Below are 19919 nucleotides of genomic sequence, written 5' to 3'. Positions count from 1 at the left end.
TCCTATTGAAAATGTGCGGTGCATTATGAAGCCTAAAATACCACAACGGAGACCCCGGACTGTTGAACAACTTAAGCTGTACATCAAGCAAAAATGGGAAAGAATTCCACCTGAAAAGCTTCAAAAATTGGTCTCCTCAGTTCCCAAACGTTTACTGAGTGTTGTTAAAAGGAAAGGCCATGTAACACAGTGGTAAAAATGCCCCTGTGCCAACTTTTTTGCAACATGTTGCTGCCATTAAATTCTAAGTTAATGATTATTTGCAAAAAAAAATTAAGTTTCTCAGTGTGATCATTAAATATCTTGTCTTTGCAGTCTATTCAATTGAATATAAGTTGAAAAGGATTTGCAAATCATTGTATTCTGTTTTTATTTACCATTTACACAACGTGCCAACTTCACTGCTTTTGGGTTTTGTAGTTGTAGACATTGACCAAAATGGTTGTCGGCGCAAGTAAAACTTATTATGCATGTATAATGCGAGTGCATGATTATCCTGAACAATTTTGAAGTATTTGGAGTTAACTATGCCTGTTCTATTTCAACAGGTGTCAATCTTGTTGGCCATAGAACTGATCTGGAATCTGTGCGAAGTGCTTTTCATTGATGCTGCTCCTGGTTAGATCCACTTTGCACCCACTGTTTTCTTTTCCTTGTTTGCACTGAACCTTCCCAGGTTTCCTAACAATGTGGTTTGTGTCTGCGTCCATAGCGGGCTCCCTATTGCTCCACCTCCTGGATTGGGTCAGGCTTCATAAGGCCGACGTGGAAGAGAAGGCAAGGCACGTGCTGCAAAGTGAGAGTCCCGCCGAGCACCGTGACTACTGGGATGTGGTAGGTACAGCACATCTTTAGGTGCGGACATTAATCGCGGAAATTGTATAAAGGGAGTATTTACTACGCAGGTGATGAGCTACACGCTGCAGGGTCGCTTGGAAGAAGTCCGTCATTTGCTGGTGAAGCAGGCCGCCCTCCAGCCTGCCGCCAGGAACATGTTCAAGCTGATGGACAACCTGCTTTGCAGGATGCCTTTCTACAATGTAAGACCAGATTCTGCATTTCTATCACTCAACTACCTGTATGATGGTCAAGAAAATCCCCGCCTGTTTGCTGTTTGGTATTTGTACCCCTGCATATTTGCATCATTATTTTTTACTGCTTTAAATGTTCAATAGTTCACTCTTTTTATAGTAACTTGAATATACAGTCGTGCTCAAAAGCGTAAAGAACATAATGTCATAGCTGTCTTGAGTTTCCAATCATTTCTACAATTTCTACTTTTCTCCTCCAAACATATTGCTGGGTATAGTGGCCAAACATCATCTGACATCACATGGAGAAAGATAAGACCTTCTGGAGGAAAGTTCTGTGGTCAGATGAAACAAAAATTGAGCTGTTTGGCCACAATACCCAGCAATATGTTTGGAGGAGAAAAGGTGAGGCCTTTAATCCCAGGAACACCTCACCTACCGTCAAGCATGGTGGTGGTAGTATTATGCTCTGGGCCTGTTTTGCTGCCAATGGAACTGGTGCTTTACAGAGAGTAAATGGGACAATGAAAAAGGAGGATTACTTCCAAATTCCTCAGGACAACCTAAAATCATCAGGCCGGAGGTTGGGTCTTGGACGCAGTTGGGTGTTCCAACAGGACAATGACCCCAAACACACGTCAAAAGTGGTAAATCAGGCTAGAATTAAGGTTTTAGAATGGCCTTCCCAAAGTCCTGAATTAAATGTGTGGACAATGCAGAAGAAACAAGTCCATGTCAGAAAACCAACACATTTAGCTGAACTGCACCAATTTTGTCAAGAGGAGTGGTCAAAAAATTCAAGCAGAAGCTTGTGGATGGCTATCAAAAGCGCCTTATTGCAGTGAAACTTGCCAAGGGACATGTAAGCAAATATTAACATTGCTGTATGTATACTTTTGACCCAGCAGATTTGCTCACATTTTCAGTAGACCCATAGTAAATTCATAAAAGAAGAAAACTTTGTGAATGTTTTCTGTGACCAACAAGTATGTGCTCCAATCACTCCATCACAAAAAAATAAAAGAGTTGTAGAAATGATTGGAAACTCAAGACAGCCATGACATTATGTTCTTTACAAGTGTATGTAAACTTTTGACCACGACTGTATAGTTTGATGGCGCTATGTGCAGAGTGCAGAGTACCGCAGCTATGAACCCTGCCAAATTCAGTCGACATTTTTCAGCAGGAAAATGTTTTGACAATATGTACAGTATTGTATACTGTGTGCATGTAATGTGTAAAACTGAACTCAAAATGCATTTAATAAACAGTGAGAGGCTTATGTTTTAAAGTACCGTATTTTTCGGACTATAAGTCGCAGTTTTTTTTCATAGTTTGGCCGGGGGTGCGACTTATACTCAGAAGCGACTTATGTGTGAAATATCGTAAAATATCAAATAATATGATTTATCTCATTCACGTAAGAGACTAGACGTATAAGATTTCATGGGATTTAGCGATTAAGAGTGACAGATTGTTTGGTAAACGTATAGCATGTTCTATATGTTATAGTTATTTGAATGACTCTTACCATAATATGTTACGTTTACATACCAGGCACGTTCTCAGTTGGTTATTTATGCCTCATATAACGTACACTTATTCAGCCTGTTGTTCACTATTCTTTATTTTAAATTGCCTTTCAAATGTCTATTCTTGGTGTTGGCTTTTATCAAATACATTTCCCCAAAAAATGCGACTTATACTCCAGTGCGACTTATGTATGTTTTTTTCCTTCTTTATTATGCATTTTCGGCCGGTGCGACTTATAGTCCAAAGCGACTTATTGTCCGAAAAATACGGTAACACAAATAGGCATGTTATGGAATTTTATGGTTGAGCAATTCTATTTGGTGGGGATGTACTCTATGCGGATACTGTGGTTCATCAAAAATGATTTAAGGGCTTCACAGAATCTCTGCTTTACTTTCAGCCTATTGGCACTCAGACACTTACAGAGTTTGACGTGAAGTGGAGACATTGGCATGAGGAGGTGGACCGCTGTCTTCAGGACAACTCTTTTGCCAGCAACCAACACCTGGAAGTCGTATGCAAGGTTTGTCTTTCATAGCTTCTACTGTACCCCTGTACTGGACGCAAAATTAGGTACCTGAAATAGTGGACCTTAGTCCCCCCCCATAGGTGTCATGTCTTCAGAAATAAAATGTAGCATGGATGGACACTATCGTTGACAAATGGACATTAAATGAGTTAATGGGGCTGTTTGCAACTTGCTCAAAGTTATGTTTTTCTAACCAAAATATAAGAAGTTACCATCAGTGGTTTTACAGAACATATACAGTACAGGCCAAAAGTTTGGACACACCTTCTCCTCATTCAATGCGTCTTCTTTATTTTATTTTCTCTGCTCCTTGTCGAGAAGATCTTGTCAATTGAGTCGAGTCCATTTATCACATCCATGTTTAGATGTTTAGCTTTCGGAGAACAGTGCAGAAAGAGAGGCTCTTCATGTATAGACGAGACAAAGAGGTAGGGCCGGGCGATAAGACCTTTTATTAATATCTCGATATTTTTAGGCCATGTCACGATACACGATATATATCTCCATATTTTTCCTTAGCCTTGAATGAACACTTGATGCATATAATCACAGCAGTATGATGATTCTATGTGTCTACATTAAAACATTCTTGTTCATACTTCATTAATATATGCTCATTTTAAACTTTCATGCAGAGAGGGAAATCACAACTAAGTCAATTGACCAAAAGTGTATTTATTAAACAGTTATTAAGCAGTGGCACAAACATTCATGTCATTTCCAAACAGAAAGTGCAAGATTGTCAGAGATATTTTAAAACAAGCTATGAGTGCACTTTTGTGCATGATGTCACTAAGATGACATCAAAACAACACTAAATTAAAGTGCACTTTTTGTACAGAACGCCACTACAATAGTTTAAAATAAATAAAGTGCACTTTTGTGCATGATGTCACACAAGATATTTCAATAAGTGTCACATAAAAATGAGCTGCATATCAAATAGTGTACACTACCGTTCAAAAGTTTGGGGTCACCCAAACAATTTTGTGTAATAGCCTTCATTTCTAAGAACAAGAATATGACTGTCGAGTTTCAGATGAAAGTTCTCTTTTTCTGGCCATTTTGAGCGTTTAATTGACCCCACTAATGTGATGCTCCAGAAACTCAATCTGCTCAAAGGAAGGTCAGTTTTGTAGCTTCTGTAACGAGCTAAGCTGTTTTCAGATGTGTGAACATGATTGCACAAGGGTTTTCTAATCATCAATTAGCCTTCTGAGCCAATGAGCAAACACATTGTACCATTAGAACACTGGAGTGATAGTTGCTGGAAATGGGCCTCTATACACCTATGTAGATATTGCACCAAAAATAGAATAGTCATTTACCACATTAGCAATGTATAGAGTGTATTTCTTTAAAGTTAAGACTAGTTTAAAGTTATCTTCATTGAAAAGTACAGTGCTTTTCCTTCAAAAATAAGGACATTTCAATGTGACCCCAAACTTTTGAACGGTAGTGTATGTCCTTTGCTATGTTGTGAAGTGAATTATATTTATATAGCGCTTTTCTCTAGTGACTCAAAGCGCTTTACATAGTGAAACCCAATATATAAGTTACATTTAAACCAGTGTGGGTGGCACTGGGAGCAGGTGGGTAAAGTGTCTTGCCCAAGGACACAACGGCAGTGACTAGGATGGCAGAAGCTGGGATCGAACCTGGGACCCTCAAGTTGCTGGCACGGCCACTCTACCAACCGAGCTATACCGCCCCAGGTTGTAGGTTCCTGCGGACGTTATCTCCTTCTGTTGACTATTTTTTTCATACGGTGTTGATCTGGAAATAGTTGCTTCGGCATTTTGTTGGTGTGGCACCGAACGGAGATGTTGACATGCGGCGTTTCAAGCACTCCTCATTCTCTAGCGCAGGGGTCACCAACCTTTTTGAAACCAAGGGCTACTTCTTGGGTACTGATTACTGCGAAGGGCTACCAGTTAGATACACACTTAAATAAATTGCCAGAAGTAGCCAATTTGCTCAATTTACCTTTAACTGTTATTATTAATAATTAATGATATTTATCTTTGTGGAAACACTGATCATCTTAATGATTTCTCACAATAAATATATATAGAAACAGATAAATATCAATATGCAACACTTTATTTTTATATTTTCTCTAAGTGCACATTTTTCAAATTGAACATTTTCAAATGATCACTTCTAAGACAGTCTTGTGAAATCACAATATCCCATTTTAACTAGCTAACCACTAACATTTTTTTAACAAATCATGAATTACTTTGCACCATGATTGTACAAATAATAACTCATGTAAAATACAAAAGTAAACTCTCAAATTTTTAAATCATGTCACACTTTGAACTGGACACCAAATCTGTTATCTGTTTCTTTGTCAGTTGGTGGGAAGCCTGGCATTGCATGCTGTTAACTAGTGTGTTGTACTCTGGTGTGTAACTTGACACTGCAACTCTGAGTGAGTCTTGCAGATGTGCATCAGTGAGGCGTGTTCTGTGTTTGTTCTTGATGAAGTTCATGTCAGAAAAGGCTGATTCACAAAGATAATCCCTAACCTTGTATGGTAAAATGTCTATTGCCAACTCGTTAATTATTCCTCAATTTATTTATTTGTTTTTGTCATTACCAGCTCCATCACAAAACTTTTTTAAGATTTAAGAGCGGAGGGTCTTCGATTTTGTCTGGAACGGCAAACCAGAAAAGATTAAAAGAAAGGTTTTGTACAAAGAGTATGAATATGGGGGCCGGAACTTCTCAACCTTGAAGCTATGTATCTGTCTTTAAAAGCATTAATTGTTCCAAAGATGTATTTAAACATTGAGTGGTACACAAATGTCCTGTTGGACAAAAAACATGTACTGTATCAAAAGAAATTGTATCCTTTTTTACAAGTGATCCCCTCCCAGAGAGTCTGCTGGGAAACATGGCGGGGTTCATAAAGGAAACAATCCTCATAGTGGTGTTTTAAATTTTATGTGCCAGAAAAAAGAGACGATATTTTGCAGCAGTTAATATGGATGAACTCTAATATTGTAATAGATGGAAAGCCTTTCTTTTGGAAAAATGTGTTTGAAAGAGGAATCATTTTTGTCAATGATATTATCAATGAGAATGGTAAAATTATGAAGTATGATGAATTTAGAGCTATGTATGGTGATGCTTGCTCAAGCTTTTCATTTTATCAACTAACTGGAGTAATTGGGAAAAGATGGAAACAAATAATTAATTATGGAACTACTAAATTATTAGTTTGTAAACCTCTAATAAGAAATTCTAGTTGGCAAAAAGGAACTAAAATAAATAGAAAAATACATAATTTTTATTTAATAAAGAAATCTTTGAAGGCTGCCTCATACAACACAAATGGAAAATGGGAGGACTTTTTTGACTGCCCGTTGCCATGGGATGCCATATTCAAACTAATCTATAAAACCACTATCGATGTGCAAAATCGTTATTTTCAAATTAAAATTATTTATAACTTCTTACCCACAGGGAAAATGTTAAAATTATGGAATATGACAGAGTCAGATGATTGCCGATTTTGTTGTCAGGAGCCTGAATCCACCCTGCATTTGTTTTGGTATTGTCATATTGTGTCTTTGTTTTGGGTGGAAGTTGAAAAAATGTGTTTAAGGATTGGTTTGTTTATGAAGTTTAATGTGGTTTCTGTTATTTTAGGAGAGTTCATTGACAATCATGATTTAGTCAATTTAATTATAGTACTCGGTAAAATGTTTATTTTTAAGGCCAAAAACAGATATTCACTTAGTATTACTTTCTTTAAAACATTTATTCAGTATTTTCTAACTTTAGAAAGTTACATGGTTGAAACGATAATGATGCCAAAAAACATTAAAAAAAAGATGAGAAGTCCTGAAAGGCTTATTTTGAAAGTATAATTCTGTTTATAGATTATATGATATCTGTTGTTGTGTTCCCTAATTTGAGTGACCTGGACATAATCTGGACTGTACATACATGCTTATTTTGAAAATGTAATTTTGTTTATAAATTATATGCAATCTGTTGTGTTCCCTAATTTTTTTCTGTGTACATGAATGAAGGTGTGTGTTGCTGAGTCCGACTTGGACATTATCTGGACTGGGCCTGGTTTAAAAAACCCTTTAAACAAATCTAATTTCATTGACAACCTGGTCTGTTGAAGATAAGGCCCTTTTTTAAAAAATAAAATAAAATAAGAGGGGGCGGGGGTTGTTTGGGTTCATGCACTGATTGAAAGTGTATATTGTGTTTTTTCTATGTAGAATTAATTTTAAAAAAAAAAAAAAAAATTTTTTTTTTTAGAACAGGCCCGCGGGCGACTCATCTGGTCCTTACGGGCGACCTGGTGCCCGCGGGCACCGCGTTGGTGACCCCTGGTCTAGCGGGTGACTTTTCAAATGATGCTACATTAGCAGCGGTGCTACTTTTTGTAGCAACGCTTTTGCCGCATAATTGTTTAGCATCTTCCCACTTGAAGCCAAACCACCGCCAGACGATGAACCCCCTGCTGTTTTTCTTGGGAATGAATTCTTCCTTCATTTGTTACCAGATTGGCACCTTCTTTCGCTCGTATTACCACCCGCACCGTTAGCATCACAGCTAACGTTACAATGTCGCTACCTGTCTGCTCCGCGGGAGCGTGTGACGTAGCACACGTGACGTATGTAAGAAGGTGCGCTTGTTTTAGGTCTCTGTGAGAAGCGGAGACAAGAAAGAATTGGAAACGCATGCAGTGTAATGCCAGCAGCTAAAAGCAACTGCGTGAGAACGTATACTTGAATATCACGATATAGTCATCAGTGTTTCCCATAAACTGCCAAGATACCTGTGGCGGTGGGGGCGTGGCTATGGGCGTGGTCACCATGACATCATCAAGTAATTTGCATAATTTACTACAATGATATGATTTCCTCTAAAAAGGCTAAAAAAATGTATACTTACTAATTAATAATAACAGTTTTGATTTAAACGTCCATCCATCCATCCATTTTACAATATAATTACAACACTTTATGTACATATTTATATACAGATTTGAACAACAAGTTATTCACTGAAATATATTTATTAATTGTGGTTCTTACAAAAAATATATCTTATAAAATATAAAAGCTAAAATGTCTCTTAAAGCTCTGCCCCTTCAATTAGTGCATACTAAATAATTTAACTTTAGCCTACTACTACAAACATATTATTTACCAGCAACATAAAGTGAAACAGAGGCAGAGGTGTCCTGCCACAGTCAGTAACAAATAAACAGACAACAGTAGTGGTCAAATACAAATAAGGCAACAAGAGAAGTATCCTACACTTCTCTTTTGTAAAGTAAATCTGAACATCCTATATGGGCATCTACATCAACTATATGATTTGCCTGAGAAGCTGGACAGGACACACAAAAAAATAAAAATATTTTTTATTTTTTTTTTAATTTGTGGCGGACGTAATTCTTTCGTGGCGGGCCGCCACAAATAAATGAATGTGTGGGAAACACTGGTCATTTTCTATATCGCACAGAGACAAAACCCGCGATATATCGAGTATATCGATATATCGCCCAGCCCTACAAAGAGGCAAGCAGGGCAGACACTGACATGGAGGGAAGTGCGACCGTAAAAATGTTTTGATGCTGTTTCTTAGGTTCAGTGCAAGCGATTGATGGATTCCTTTAAATTGTAGATCCTAGTAGGAGATGAAGACACCTTGTTGGAGCACAGAGAACTGCTGAGCACCTGGTACCACTTCATGGTCACAAGACTGCTCTATTGCCACCCCACAGTCCAACCCGCAGAGTTGCATTTCTATGCACAGGTACTCCACTTTTACTACCGCAGCGCTATTTGTTGTTGACGCTTTTGCTTAATGTGTCTTTGGCATCTGTGTCGCTCTCCACAGTCGTGTATGACCATGTTTCTGGACCCCAGGAGCGTGCCTGAGGCGCTGGACAGCATTTTACTAGCTGCCTTTGAGTTTGACATCCATCAGGTCCTTAAAGACTGCAGGTAACGCAACTTGACATCTATTCTGTGATTTCCTACTGCTAAATCCCTAATGTTATGTGTCCCTTTTTAGCATTGCACTCAACAACTGGTGGTTTGTGGCCCATCTGACAGATCTACTCGATCACTGCCAGCTCCTCCAGTCTCACAATCTTCAGTAAGAAGCTTTTTGAAGGAGGAGAAAACAGCACTTTTTTTTTTTTTAGCTAACGTGATCATTCTTTTGTCTTTTCAGCTTTGGCTCCAACTTGAGAGAGTTCCTGCTGTTAGAATATGCGTCAGGTCTCTTCACTCATCACAGGTATGCCTCGGAAATGCTATTACATGCTAGCTCAGGGGTCCCCAAACTTTTAGACTCGAGGGCCACATGCGGTTAAAAAATATGGCTGAGGGTTGGATATATACAGACAGTGGCCAGTATATGATCAATACTGATTAGTTTGATATTTGTGTTGTCTCAAAAGACATATTGTGTATGTGTTCGCAAATTCAGTGAATAATTCCCTAGACAGAGGAGGGCTTTTAGGGAAAATTATTTAAATGAGTACTAGATAGTCAAGTTTTGCTTTTGTTTAGTTATTGTGTACTATCGACTTTATTTTGCTCAAACAGTTGTATGCAATAAAAGAGAATAAGGCACTCGTTTAAAGGCCAACTGAAAGCCACTACTACCGACCACGCAGTCTGATAGTTTATATATCAATGATGAAATCTTAACATTGCAACACATGCCAATACGGCCGGGTTAACTTATAAAGTGCAATTTTAAATTTCCCGCAAAAACTTCCGGTTGAAAACGTCTTTGTATGATGACGTATGCGCGTGACGTCAATCGTTGAAACGGAAGTATTCGGACACATTGTATCCAATACAAAAAGCTCGGTTTTCATCGCAAAATTCCACAGTATTCTGGACATCTGTGTTGGTGAATCTTTTGCAATTTGTTTAATGAACAATGAAGACTGCAAAGAAGAAAGTTGTAGGTGGGATCTGTGTATTAGCGGCTGGCTGCAGCAACACAACCAGGAGGACTTTGACTTGGATAGCAGACGCGCTATCCGACTTTAGCCGCCGACCGCATCTATGATCGGGTGAAGTCCTTCGTCGCTCCGTCGATCGCTGGAACGCAGGTGAGCACGGGTGTTGATGAGCAGATGAGGGCTGGCTGGCATAGGTGGATAGCTACTGTTTTTAGCATAGCTCTGTGAGGTCCCGTTGCTAAGTTAGCTTCAATGGCGTCGTTAGCAACAGCATTGTTAAGCTTCGCCATGCTGGAAAGCATTAACCGTGTAGTTACAGGTCCATGGTTTAATAGTATTGTTGATTTTATGTCTATCCTTCCAGTCAGGGGTTTATTTATTTTGTTTCTATCTGCAGTTAAGCCCGATGCTATCACGTTAGCTCCGTCGCTAAAGTGCTTCGCCGATGTATTGTCGTGGAGATAAAAGTCACTGTGAATGTCCATTTCGCGTTATCGACTCTCATTTTCAAGAGGATATAGTATCCGAGGTGGTTTAAAATACAAATCCGTGATCCACAATAGAAAAAGGAGAGAGTGTGGAATCCAATGAGCCCTTGTACCTAAGTTACGGTCAGAGTGAAAAAAGATGCGTCCTGCACTGCACTCTAGTCCTTCACTCTCACGTTCCTCATCCACAAATTTTTCATCCTGGCTCAAATTAATGGGGTAATCGTCGCTTTCTCGGTCCGAATCGCTCTCGCTGCTGGTGTAAGCAATGGGGAAATGTGAGGAGCCCTTCAACCTGTGACGTCACGCTACTTCCTGTACAGGCAAGGCTTTTTTTATCAGCGACCAAAAGTTGCGAACTTTATCGTCGATGTTTTCTACTAAATCCTTTCAGCAAAAATATGGCAATATCGCAAAATTATCAAGTATGACACATAGAATGGATCTGCTATCCCCGTTTAAATAAAAAAAAATTCATTTCAGTAGGCCTTTAAATATTGTGTTGATATTCTCAAGCTGTCAATAGCACTTACCATAAATACATTTAACAATTTGCAGTTAATACATGTGATCGGTATTGGCCGATCTCACACATGGATGATCGGTATCAGAACGGGCAGCACAAAACTCTGATTGGAATGTCTCCATTATTATTATTATTATTATTACTCACATTACCATTGTTTATGTTTTCTATTTGAAGTCTGTGGCAACTGGCTGTGGACTACTTTGACCACTGCCCAGAGTTTGGCCGAGTCTACCTGGAACTGCAGATGGAGCGCATCCCTTTAGACACGGAGCGCAAAGCCCTCAAGGTGCTCAGGATCTGTGAGAAAAGGCAGATGTCAGAGCAAGGTAGCACTTTGACGCTTCAACGCCAGCCTTTCTTGAAAAATCAACTCAACCTTAAATGAATCATTTCCCGTCTTTTATTTAGTGCGGAGCATTTGCAAGATCATGGCCATGCGGGCTCTGAGGAACAACAGACTTGGTTCTGCTCTTTCCTGGAGCATCCGAGCCAAAGACGCTGCCTTTGCCACTTTAATTTCAGAGAGGTTTGTACCCTAAAACACTCTTTTATCCGAGTCTTTCCTCCTGAATAGCGTTTGTTTGTGTCAGGTTCTTGCAGGATTACTGCGCTAAAGGAACCTTTTCTGATCTGGACCTCATAGACAATTTAGGCCCGGCCATGATGCTCAGTGACAGGCTCACTTTCCTCGGTATGCACACACACACACACACACACACACACACACACACACACACACACACACACACACACACACACACACACACACACACACACACACACACACACACACACATTCTTGTATTTTGTACCTTCTTGAGACCTCCGAAAAATGCCTACCTCTTTAGGACCACCCTTTCTGGATATATAAAGATGTGTATTTACAACATTAATAATATATACATACTATGCAAATATAAAAGCACTTGTTGTGAAAAATGAGTTGGAATTTCACAAGAAAAACTTATAATTTAGGTAGTATTATGATACAAGTCATAATTTGATTCAACGCAAATTTTACAAGAAAAACTGAACATTTGTGCAATATTATGATAAAAGTTGGAATTTTACTCAATAACAGTCGCAATTTTACAAGAAAAGCTTAAAATCTTGGCAATTTTATGAAAAGAGTCGTAATTTTACTCGACAAAACTCACAATTTTATAAGAAAACTTTAACATTTTGGCAATATTATAATAATAATCGGAATTTTACTTGGCAAAATTATGACAAAAGTCAGCATTTTACTCAAAAAATTTCACTATATTACAAAAAAATTGGCAATATTGTGATAAAAGTCATAATTTTATATGACAAATGTCACCATTTTGCATTAAAAAGTATAAATTTTACATAAAGTAATAACTTTACTAGAAAATATTAAAATATTACAGAAACAGAAAGAATATGAGAAATTGTCCCCAATTTTATAAGAAAAAAGTCGACACATTGTGAGAGACTGCTTTTAGTTATTTAATTTTGCTTGTAATTGGTTCTTAATCTTCATTATTTACTTCAGGTTATTACAGTATGTCTCTACATACATATTTATTTATTTTTAAATAAATTGTGACCAAAGGGGGTGCATTTCAATTTCTTACACACACTTGTTATTTCATATGTTGGCCAGAGTGGCAGCACTTCAAATTTTTACACACACTTGTTATTTCCTATGTTGACCAAAGGGGGAGCACTTTTAAAACCGACACAGTCAATTTGAAAAATCCCTCCTTTTTGGGACCACCCTCATTTTGATAGATTTCACCACCAGAGGTGCAAATGAGACATTCTCTATTAGATGCAATGGTTTTCCGTATTGGGACCATGATTTATGTCCTAACTTGTTCACACCTCCCAATATGGAAGGTACTTTTCCTTGTTGATGTCTCAAGAAGGGTAGAAATACAAGAAAAACACACACACACACGGAACTCTGATTTGAAGAAAGTTTACACTGCAAACAGGTCATTTTCTCATCTTGTAGATGGCCCACTGATAAGTGCCACTCATACACACAGACTTCTCACATACATCTAAAAATAAACGTACTGTACGCTCAGCTTAATGCGCAGCACATGATGTTTATAAGGTGGAACAGTCAAAGAAATGACTTCTCATAAGACCAAGGCAGCAGTTTCCCAGCCTTTGGCTTGTATGACGCCCTTCAATATGTTCTGTAACCTCCTTTTAAAAGAAAAAAAAACTTTATGAAGGAAAATGTGTACCTTGTTTATATTTGTAAGTAACAAAAAATAAATTCCAATTTTGACATTCCTGCCTGCCATCTCTACAAAAGAACATTTTAAAAATATCATACATTTTAAATTTTTTGCATAATTTTCTGGATAAGAGTGCCTCACTGTTGTATGTTACACTTTTCATTTTATTCACCTAATATTTTTGTATTCATGAGTAAATTCCCCCATTTCCCTGTCCTTGTTTTTCTTCCCCTTTTCTAGTAATTACATTGGTGAAGCTCCCGATTGGTGGAAAATAGGGCTGCACGATTTTGAGAAAAACCTACTGTATTTTTCGGACTATATGTCGCAGTTTTTTTCATAGTTTGGCCGGTGGTGTGACTTATACTCAGGAGCGACTTATGTGTGAAATGATTAACACATTAGCGTAAAATATCAAATAATAATATTTAGCTCATTCACGTAAGAGACTAGACGTATAAGATTTCATGGGATTTAGCGATTAGGAGTGACAGATTGTTTGGTAAACGTATAGCATGTTCTATATGTTATAGTTATTTGAATGACTCTTACCATAATATGTTACGTTAACATACCAGGCACGTTCTCAGTTGGTTATTTATGCCTCATATAACGTACACTTATTCAGCCTGTTGTTCACTATTCTTTATTTATTTTAAATTGCCTTTCAAATGTCTATTCTTGGTGTTGGCTTTTATCAAATACATTTCCCCAAAAAATGCGACTTACACTCCAGTGCGACTTATATATGTTTGTTTCCTTCTTTATTATGCATTTTTGGCCGGTGCGACTTATACTCCGGAGCGACTTATACTCCGGAGCGACTTATACTCCGAAAATTGCGGTAATTGATTTTTGTCTCCAAAACTGTAATTGCGATTCGATTTGCGATTTCTATATTTTATACATAAAAATGCATAAAACTGCTAAAATATTGACTGAAGCAAGATATGTTACATTTTGACTGTCAACAAATTCTTGTCTCAGAGTGCCACACATTGGAACAATCAACAATAATTTACTGAAGGAATAATCGATAAAAAATTATACAGTGTTCATAATGTATAATAATAATAATGCAAAAACAGGTCCCCTAAAGGGAAACCTTTTTAAATGATAGTCAGATCCATTCTGAAGATGCCTAAGTGATTTTTAAGCTTCATCATGTCATTTAATTTGAACTTTTTATTTTTTATTTTTTTTAAATGGTCCTCAGTAGTCATGTACAAATGTGTGTGAATTATGCTAAATTATTTACATTTGGTCCCCATGAGCCATATTAACTCATTTTCACTTTTCACCAGGGTCCCCAGTAAGAATGATCAGCACATTACTTCATCAATCCAGAGATTTAAAGACGTGTATGAGCTAACTGGGCAGTGGCCATTTTACCAAATTTGTTTTATGCCTCCACAACCTGTAGAAAGGGTGGCCCCCACAAGTGATGATCAAAAACTTGGTCCCCATTCCAAATGATAACCTGTGTGTGTGTGTGTGTGTACACTCTTATCGAACCTATTCCTTATCGATTCTCTTATCGAATCCAGATAGGTTATTGTATATGGAAAAAAACACAATATTTGGTTTAACAAAAGCTCACTTTTATTTTATAAGAAAAAACTAAACTAAAATAAATAAATATTGACTGTTACCCCCTAAAAAAATAAATAAATAAATATTGACTGTTGTTACCCAAAGTATATTAAGTGGGATTTTTCAGAAAAACAAATATATACAGTAACACAAAAACAACCTGTCTCTGTGATCACTATAGGTCTATAAATAATAATATAGTGTTACATAAAATCAGTCCCTTGGGCACAAAACTGAAAATAATACAGCTCTCCAAAAAGTGCACTTCTGCTGCTATTGGAACATACTAACTACACACACAGGCAGACAGCTAACAAACAATCCAAGACGTCTAATAAAGTTCCAAAGCAGATTAATCCATTTAGGCTCTTTATTGTTGTTGATCTTGCTTTGTCTTTTCCTATCTTTACTTTTGTCTTGCACTGGACTGTTATTTATTTTTTTTAAACTGAAATACACACAATGACAAATGTATAAGCTATGTGATTCAATTAACATACTGAAATGTAATACACAATATGTAAATATTAGCTTCACACAAATATACAGTACTATCATCAAACAAATACTTCTGAGTGTTGAAAGCATTTCGATGGTGGAAATACACGACTGGCAGCCATTTTAAGTTCTCAAAACATCCATTGAAACAGTGCACAAAAATCGTTTTTCCATAAACATCTTACTATCAAATTTAACCACTTTCCACCTTAATATTGAGTTACATAAACAAGTTAAACAGTTTACTTACAGACTTATCTTTTCCAAGGCTTGTAAGAGCTAACACAACTTGTCTACTTCTCAATTGTCTCATGAACGTCGTCAACCCGGAAGTGCCCAAACTATTGACGCGTAGTATTTTCATATCGCCACAAGGTGTCAGTAAGAGTCTACAATCAAATGGGCATAACATTGCCCATTTTAGATTCGTTCCCAAAGATTCGAATAAAGAACCAACTCTTTTTCTTTACTATAGTGGCCTCGATAACGGGAACCGGTTCTCAAAAAGGGATTCGAGTCCATGGAATCGGTTCTTTTCTTATCGAACAACCGGGAGAATCGGTTTCGAACATCATCCCTAGTGGTCATTAAATATGTATTCTGATATATGTTCTTCACAGAAAATGAGCCAAAGTCAGTGAGTCTCAGTTTGAAAAATTAATTAATTGTATCATTTTTCTTTTAATAAAAAAATGAAAACGGGTCCCACAGACCTGAACACCACACAACGGTTAAAGGGAAACTTCGGTTTTTTTCAACCTGGGCCCTGTTTTCATAATTTTTTCTGTATATGTGAGTGCTGGATAAAACATTTTTTGAGGTCGCGCCAGTATTGAGCAGGGCAGGCAGCCTCCAGCCCAGCTAACGCTCGTACACAGGGCAACTGGCTCTCGTCAAAATTCGGCCTATAAACATGCATTTTTTTCACACTGACAGGCTCAGATAGTTACAATGAGTGTCCGACAACATACTAGAAAGGAGAAATTAACGTATGTCTCTACCTTTAGCTGGAGATCGCTGTGTGTTGTGAGCTGTGTCCAAATCTCACCACGCTACAAATCTCGTTCCGAAATCTCGCGATAACTCGCGACAAAACACCGGTGGAAAAACAGTTACCTGACTGAGGTGAAGAGAGATGACTGAAGTGATTTTCTGCCTCCACTATAAAACTAAAATAACAATCTTCGGTAATCCAACAGAAAATCACTTCAGTCATCTCTCTTCACCTCAGTCAGGTAACTGTTTTTCCACCGGTGTTTTGTCGCGAGTTATCGCGAGATTTCGGAACGAGATTTGTAGCGTGGTGAGATTTGGACACAGCTCACAACACACAGCGATCTCCAGCTAAAGGTAGAGACATACGTTAATTTCTCCTTTCTAGTATGTTGTCGGACACTCATTGTAACTATCTGAGCCTGTCAGTGTGAAAAAAATGCATGTTTATAGGCCGAATTTTGACGAGAGCCAGTTGCCCTGTGTACGAGCGTTAGCTGGGCTGGAGGCTGCCTGCCCTGCTCAATACTGGCGCGACCTCAAAAAATGTTTTATCCAGCACTCAAATATACAGAAAAAATTATGAAAACAGGGCCCAGGTTGAAAAAAACCGAAGTTTCCCTTTAAATAAACGCGCTGAGAGCAATGCACAAAGTGACACCTCTTTCTCCCGGTTTAAAGCGAGAGACAAAATAATGCGAGGCCCAACAATTCTGATTGGCATATCGCTCAAATGCCGGTGACGGTTATGTAATTTGCACTTATTACAACCTCAATGTTGAATAATAGTGGAATTTTTTTCACCATTCAGGTTCAATAGAGCTCTTGTTGACATTTCTGTTCCTTAGGGAAGTACCGTGAATTCCACAAGCTGTATGGAGAGAAGCGCTTCAGGGAGGCGTCCAAGCTGCTCCTGTCACTTATGACCGCCAAAATCGCCCCCAGAAACTTCTGGATGACCTTGCTGACCGACGCCCTGCCACTGCTGGAGCAGGAAAAGGTCAGTGCCACGGAGAAAAACATTTAGATGAATTAATACACCGCTGAGGTTGGTTAGAACAGCGCTTATTTCTTCCAGGTCATCTTCACATCAGAGCAAACCTACGAGCTCATTTCCTGTTTGGAGGAACTCACGTCCTCCTTGAACTCTGCAGCTTCTGGCGACGACACACCTCCCGCTCAGGTACGTGTTTCCACCGCCGAGTCACAGCTTTGCATGGATAAAGTTACAATATTGCAAGAATAACGTTCTAAAGGGCAAAATAATGATGGAAAAAGGGGAAATTTGTAACGTAAGTGGCGAAAAGTACCATATTTTCCGGACCATATGGATTATAAAGCGCACTGCCGATGAATGGTCTATTTCCAATCTTTTTTCATATATAAGGCGCACCGGATTATAGGGCGCATTAAAGGAGTCATATTATTATTTTGTTCTAAATGTAAACGACTTTCTTGTGGTCTACATAACATGTAATGGTGGTTCTTTGGTCAAAATGTTGCATAGATAATGTTTTACACATCATCTTCAAGTCGCTTTCTGACAAGTCGCTTCCGGATGCGCCGTTTCGTGGGCGGTCTTATTTACGTGGCTCCCCTTCATCTTTGTTGTAACGGTGTAGAGTGCAAGGACGGGAGTGGAAGAAGTGTCAAAAGATGGAGCTAACTGTTTTAATGACATTCAGACTTTACTTCAATCAATAACGGAGCAGCATCTCCTCATCCGGAAACAACACAGGAAATGTGTCCCGTGAAAAAACGTCCGACCAGAACTCTCTAATAACTAAAGTTCCTTGGGTGAATAATGTAAACTCACTACACCGGTATGTTTTAGCGCTTTCATGGCGAGTTATTGACAGATATAAGAACTTTACACTACTTTATATTAGAAATGGCAACAGCGGAGGATGGATGTCACATAACTAGGGTTGGGTATCGTTTGAATTCGAACGATTCCGATTCCGATTCCGATTCCTGGCGATTCTGATTCTTTGTTTTGATTCCTGGCGATTCTCGATTCCGATTCTTTTAAGAGGCAGGGTCAAAAAAAAGTTTAGGATATTTTAAATGAGCTAGCTAACCTACTGTCTTTCTGAATGAAATAGTCTGACATTCTCCATCAATTTTAATTCTATTAACTTTTTATGAACTCTACTATAAATTCCTCACAGGGTCGTCAGACATAAGTATCGGTGGAACGTCCTGGTACATCTGCAGCTCTCTCTCCACTCGTTTCTTGATGGACATGGAGCTCTGTTATTTCGCGGTTATTTCATTTTTTTTTGTAAAGTAAAGCCACACTTTCGACCGCCGACGCCCGCTATCCATGCTTGAGCTTGACTGACTCGCTCGGCTATGCTAACACTTCCGGCGGTGGGCGCTTCTTCGTTGGTGTTCAGCGGCTTCTTCTTCGGGTTCGGCGGACATATTTTTTTCCGGTCGGCGGACTGGGTATCGAAACTAGGAATCGAAATTTAAACTTTTGAACGATTCCGGGAGAATCGGAAAGTTAGTCCCGGTTCCAATCGATACTCGATACCCAACCCTACACATAACAAGAAGATAGCGAAAAAGACGGACTACAAAGGGGGGCGCGTGCAATTTTTCAGGATTTATGCAGATCCCAAATACAGATCAGCAGGTACCAGAAGGTAAGAAAAGTTGCTTTTGCATAATATTGCGAAACAAAACGCCAGATAACATGTCTTACCTTATACACACACCATAATAATACTCCTATGTTGAACCACAGTACGGCTTCATAACTTACCAAAGTCGTACTAAAACATTTTGATAGATTTCTGACCGCTGTGTGTAATGTTCTATATTTTCAATGGAACATGTAAAATGTTGATGTTGTTTATCCATCCTACCATCCATTTTCTACAGCTTGAGTCATATTGCAGTCTACACGTATCTCTTATGTCTGACTGCCATCATATTGCAGTTTACTCGTATCTCTAATGTGTGACTGCCATCATATTGCAGTCCACACCTATCTCTTATGTCTGACTGCCATCATATTGCCGTTTACTCGTATCTCTAATGTGTGACTGCCATCATATTGCAGTCCACACCTATCTCTGTCTGACTGCCATCATATTGCAGTCTACTCGTATCTTTAATGTGTGACTGCCATCATATTGCAGTCCACACCTATCTCTTATGTCTGACTGCCATCATATTGCAGTCTACATGTATCTCCTATGTCTGACTGCCATCGTATTGCAGTCTACTCGTATCTCTTATGTCTGACTGCCATCATATTGCAGTTTACTCGTATCTCTAATGTGTGACTGCCATCATATTGCAGTCCACACCTATCTTTATGTCTGACTGCCATCATATTGCAGTTTACTCTTATCTCTAATGTGTGACTGCCATCATATTGCAGTCCACACCTATCTCTTATGTCTGACTGCCATCATATTGCAGTTTACTCGTATCTCTAATGTGTGACTACCATCATATTGCAGTCTACACCTATCTCTTATGTCTGACTGCCATCATATTGCAGTCTACTCGTATCTTTAATGAGTGAC

The 19919-nt window shown here is 38.5% G+C and overlaps 1 protein-coding gene across 1 annotated transcript in view; it reads left to right on the top strand.

The window, feature by feature from the left end:
- Positions 1 to 19919, top strand: part of nup85 (nucleoporin 85) — a 30138-nt gene that overhangs the window by 8556 nt on the left and 1663 nt on the right. Inside the window, exons 6-18 of the mRNA XM_062037040.1 lie at positions 549 to 618; positions 713 to 834; positions 906 to 1040; positions 2965 to 3087; positions 8758 to 8889; positions 8974 to 9080; positions 9151 to 9234; positions 9313 to 9378; positions 11249 to 11400; positions 11483 to 11600; positions 11665 to 11765; positions 17226 to 17377; positions 17456 to 17560. Of these exons, the coding sequence (XP_061893024.1) occupies positions 549 to 618; positions 713 to 834; positions 906 to 1040; positions 2965 to 3087; positions 8758 to 8889; positions 8974 to 9080; positions 9151 to 9234; positions 9313 to 9378; positions 11249 to 11400; positions 11483 to 11600; positions 11665 to 11765; positions 17226 to 17377; positions 17456 to 17560 (1467 nt within the window). The remainder of the gene's footprint in view (positions 1 to 548; positions 619 to 712; positions 835 to 905; positions 1041 to 2964; positions 3088 to 8757; positions 8890 to 8973; positions 9081 to 9150; positions 9235 to 9312; positions 9379 to 11248; positions 11401 to 11482; positions 11601 to 11664; positions 11766 to 17225; positions 17378 to 17455; positions 17561 to 19919) is intronic.

This window comes from Entelurus aequoreus, linkage group LG25 (assembly GCF_033978785.1).
Source record: "Entelurus aequoreus isolate RoL-2023_Sb linkage group LG25, RoL_Eaeq_v1.1, whole genome shotgun sequence".
Lineage (NCBI taxonomy): Eukaryota > Metazoa > Chordata > Actinopteri > Syngnathiformes > Syngnathidae > Entelurus > Entelurus aequoreus.
This window is presented reverse-complemented; position numbering and strand designations above follow the sequence as displayed.